This window comes from Palaemon carinicauda, chromosome 34 (genome assembly GCF_036898095.1).
Source record: "Palaemon carinicauda isolate YSFRI2023 chromosome 34, ASM3689809v2, whole genome shotgun sequence".
Lineage (NCBI taxonomy): Eukaryota > Metazoa > Arthropoda > Malacostraca > Decapoda > Palaemonidae > Palaemon > Palaemon carinicauda.
This window is the reverse complement of record NC_090758.1, coordinates 58,552,053-58,557,052: the sequence shown is the minus strand read 5'-3', so window position 1 is coordinate 58,557,052 and position 5,000 is coordinate 58,552,053. Positions and strand designations below refer to the sequence as shown.

The 5,000-nt window shown below is 35.4% G+C and overlaps 1 protein-coding gene across 1 annotated transcript in view; it reads left to right on the top strand.

Annotated features, from left to right (window-relative positions):
• Positions 1-5,000, top strand: part of LOC137626961 (neuroligin-4, Y-linked-like) — a 46,612-nt gene that overhangs the window by 40,374 nt on the left and 1,238 nt on the right. Inside the window, exon 6 of the mRNA XM_068357945.1 lies at positions 4,355-4,470. Coding sequence (XP_068214046.1) covers positions 4,355-4,470 — 116 coding nt within the window. The remainder of the gene's footprint in view (positions 1-4,354; positions 4,471-5,000) is intronic.

The following is a 5,000-nucleotide window of genomic DNA, read 5'->3' as shown; positions in this document are numbered from 1 at the left end:
TTCATTAAACTGTAGTTCACGTAATTATAATGTACAATGTTATAAATATCTGTAATTTTAAATGGAAAGTAAAACATTTAATGCTTAATAACATATTCATTAACTTAATAAGAATAGGTAGAATATTTCACTTCATTGCTTCCTAATAATTATATTACGTTTTTTCAGTTCTTAGAATTAAATCTAAACACTGATTTACTGACATAATAGTTTTTAAAAAGTAACTTTAAGTTATTCAGTGTCTCTGCAATAAGAACACACACAAATTTATAAATTCATATATATGTGGCCGCGGTGGCATAACAACAATTAGAATAGTGCCAACGTATCCCTGCGTGTCGTAAGAGGCGACTAAAAGGGATGGGACAAGTGGGCTCGGAACCCCCTCTCCTGTTTTATATACTCCTGTGAGACATCAAAGAGGTGGAGCTGGAGTTTTGGGGTGTCTGAATGTGCGTGGATGTAGAACGATAGAGAGTAAGAGATGCAAAATTGGAAGTATGTTTAGGAAGAGAAGGATGGATATATTAGCTTTGTGTGAGACAAAGATAAAAGGGAAGGGTGAAGTGATGTTTGGTGAAGTGACTAGTAGAGTGTCTTGGATTGAAAAGGGAAGAGCAAGAGAGGGTGTGGCTTTATTAATGAGTGATTGGAAGGCAGGTGAAGTAATGGAATGGAAGGAGATATCATCTAGGTTAATGTGGGTAAGGGTTAGGTTGGTAGGGAATGTTTGGCTTTTGTTAGTGCATATGAGCCAGGTTATGAGAAAAGTGAAGAAGAACAGAAAGAGTTGTGGAAGGAATTAACTAGGTATGTAGAAGGACTGAGTATAAGGAATTATGCAGTTATCATGGGTGAATTAAATGCTAGAGTGGGCGCTGGATAGGTAGAAGGTGTCATTGGGAAGTATGGCATTCTAGGTGAAAATGAGAGTGGTGAGAGACTGGTAGATATGTGTGTTGAACAAGAGATGGTAATAAGTGCTAGCTTTTTTAAAAAGAAAGATAAAAATAAGTATACATGGGTAAGAGTGGCAAATGGAAGAGTAGTAGAAAGGGCATTAATGGATTGTGTTGATAACTAAAAGAATGTTTGGAAGATTGAAAGACGTGCACATATTTAGGGGTATGGCTAATGGTATGTCCGATAATTTTTTGGTGGAAGGAAAATTAATTGTATCAAAAGAGTAGGGGAATAGAGTGGGGGATGTTAAAGTAAGCTAGTGAGGGCTGACGAGTTAATAAAACCGGAGGTAAAAAGTGAATATCAAGAAAGGTTGAAAATGACATAAGACAGAGTGAAAGTGAGAGAAACTGGTACTTTAGAGAAGGAGTGGAAGTTAGTGAAAGAAGATTTTGTTGGGATTGCATGTGATGTGTGTGTCAAGAAGTTTGTTGGAGGCAGCATGAGAAAGGGTAGTGAATAGTGGAATGAAGGAGTGAAGATAAAAGTGGAAGAGAAGAGGGCATTTGAAGAATGGCTGCAGAGTAATAGTATAGAGAAGTATGAAAAATATAAAGAGAAAAATGTGAAAATAAAGCGCAAGGTAACTAAGGTAAAGAGGGTGGCTGACCTGGGGTAGGGTCAGGGACTAGGTAGTTCATATGAGGAGAATAAGAAGTAGTTTTGGAAAGAAGCGAAGAGAGTAAGGAAGGCTGGTTCGAGAATTGAAGAGATAGTGAAAGATGGAAATGGAAGGTTGTTAAAAGGAGAGGAGGCAAGGAAAAGCTGGGTGGAATATTTTGAAAGTCTACTTAATGAAGAATAATAGGGAGGCAGATATAATTGCTGTTGTAGGTGTGGAGGCACCACTGATGGGAGATAAGAATAAGAGAGATTACAGGAGAGGAAGTGAGGAGAGCACTAGATGAAACTAAAGCAGGAAAAGCACCTGGTATGGATCGTTTGAAAACTAAGATGTTAAAAGAGAATTGAAGAGATAGTGAAAGATGGAAATGGAAGGGTTGTTAAAAGGAGAGGAGGCAAGGAAAAGTTGGGTGGAATATTTTGAAAGTTTACTTATTTTGAGAATAATAGGGAGGCAGATATAATTGCTGTTGCAGGTGTTGAGGTGCCACTGATGGGAGATGAGAATAAGAAAGATTACAGGAGAGGAAGTGAGGAGAGCACTAGATTAAACAAAAGTAAGAAAAACACCTGGTATGGATGGTGTGAAAACTAAGATGTTAAAAGAGGGGGGTGTGACTGTACTTGAATGGTTGGTGAGATTGTTTAACATGTGTTTTATGTTATCAAAGGTACCAGTAGATTGGGTTTGTGCATGTATTGTACCACTATATAAGGGTAAGGGAGATGTGCATGAGTGTTGTAATTCGAGGGGGTATTAGTTTGTTGAGTGTGGTTGGAAAAGTGTATGGTAGAGTACTGATTAATAGGATTAAGGATAAAATAGAGAATGCATTCTTAGAAGTTCATGGTGGTTTTAGAAGAGGTAGGAGATTTATGAATCAGATTTATACAGTTAGGCAGATATGCAAGAAATATTTTGCAAAAGGTAAGGGGGTGTAGGTTGCATTTATGTATCTGGAGAAAGCGTATGATAGTGTTGATAATGAAGCGATGTGGAATGTGATGAGGTTATATGGAATCAGTGGAAGGTTGTTGCAAGCAGTGAAAAGTTTCTACAAAGGTAGTAAAGCATGTGTTAGGATAGGAAATGAAGTGAGAGATTGGTTTCCGGTGAGAGTGGGGCTGAGACAGAGATGTGTGATGTCACCGTGGTTGTTTAACTTGTATGTTGATGGGGTGGTGAGAGAGGGGAATTCTCGAGTGCTTGGACGAGGATTAAAAGTGATAGACGAGAATAATCATGAATGGGAAGTAAATCAATTGTTGTTTGCGGATGATACTGTACTGGTTGCAGACGCGGAAAAAAAGCTTGGCCGATTAGTGACAGAATTTGGAAGGGTGTGTGAGATAAGGAAGTTGAGAGTTGATGTAGGTAAGAGTATGGCTATGAAATGTACGAGAAGGGAAGGTGGTGCGAGGTTGAATGTCATATTGAATGGAGAGTTACTTGAGGACGTGGTTCAGTTTAAGTCCTTGGGGTCTGTTGTTGCAGCAAATGGTGGAGTGGAAGCAGAAGTACGTCTGAGAGTGAATGAAGGATGCAAAGTGTTGGGGACAGTGAAGGGAGTGGTAAAGAATAGAGGGCTGAGAATGAATGTAAACAGAGTTCTGTATGAGATAGTGATTGTACCAACTGTGATGTATGGATTGGAGTTGTGGGGAAATGAAAGTGTTGGGGAGAGACAAATTGAATGTGTTTGAGATGAGGTGTCTGAGGAGTATGGCTGGTGTATCTCGAGTAGTTAGGGTTAGGAACAAAGTAGTGAGGTGAGAACGGGTGTAAGAAATGAATTATCAGTTAGAGTGGATATGAAAGTGTTGAGGTGGTTCGGCCATGTTGAGAGAATGGAAAATGGCTGTGTGCTGAAGAAGGTGATGAAAGCAAGAGTTGATGGGAGAAGTACAAGAGGAAGGCCAAGGTTTGAGAGGATGGATGGACCGAATAAAGCTCTGGGTGATAGGAAGATAGATGTGAGAGAGGCAAGAGAGCAGGTTAGAAATAGGAATGAATGGCGAGCGATTGTGACGCACCTCCGGTAGGCCCTGCTGCTTCCTCCGGTCGCCTTAGATGACTACGGAGGTAGCAGCAGTAGGGGATTCAGCGTTATCTATAGTGTGTAATGGGGGAGGGTGGGCTACGACACCCTAGCAGTACTAACCAAACTCGGTTTAGTCCCTTGTCAGGCTGGGAGGAGCGTAGAGACGAAAGGTCCCCTTTTCCTTATTTGTTTGATGTCGGCTACCACGCAAAATTGGGGGAAGTGCCTTGGTATATATATAATATATATATATATATATATATATATATATATATATATATATATATATATATATATATATATATATATATAAATAAATAAATATATATATATATATATATATATATATATATATATATATATATATATATATATATATTATATATATAAATAAATAAATATATATATATATATATATATATATATATATATATATATATATATATATAAATAAATATATATATATGCATATATATATATATATATATATATATATATATATATAAATATATATATATATATATATATATATATTATATATATATATATATATATATATATATATTATATATAAATAAATAAATATATATATATATATATATATATATATATATATATATATATATATATAAATAAATAATACTGTACAGTTTATATCATTGATACCATAAATCAATCAATTATACTTATGGTATTAATTAAAAAACTCTATGTTCATATTACAGATATCCAAAGGACACAGTCTCCACAGCTAAAATGTCCGAGAGTGCAAACGACATAACTTCTGAAGAGCAGATATGGCCCAAATATGATCCAGTCTATCAGAGATACTTTCGAATAGGTGAGGTTCCTATTTTTGTGGGGCTGTATTCACTCAGAGATATAATGATACAATGATTTTCAATATTTTCTAGATATATAACCTTAGGTCAGGAAAGTACATTTATTCATATTTTTTTAATTATTTTATATCTCCTTGATAACTTATAAATTAACCACAATGTTCTCTAGATTTTAACATTCCTCTCTCTCTCTCTCTCTCTCTCTCTCTCTCTCTCTCTCTCTCTCTCTCTCTCTCTCTCTCTCTCTCTCTCTCTCTCTCTCTTTATATATATATATATATATATATATATATATATATATATATATATATATATATGTGTGTGTGTGTGTGTGTAGATATATATACACTATATATAGGAAATTCTTGAATAACCCAACTCCTATGAATATCATTTAACCAAACTAGTAAAACATATCTTTTTCAGTGTACTTCCCAAAACTTTAGAACCTTAATAAAATATTTAACTGGTGATGATTTTAATAAACTAAATGATAGTCCATCTAATATAATATAATTCTAATCACCAG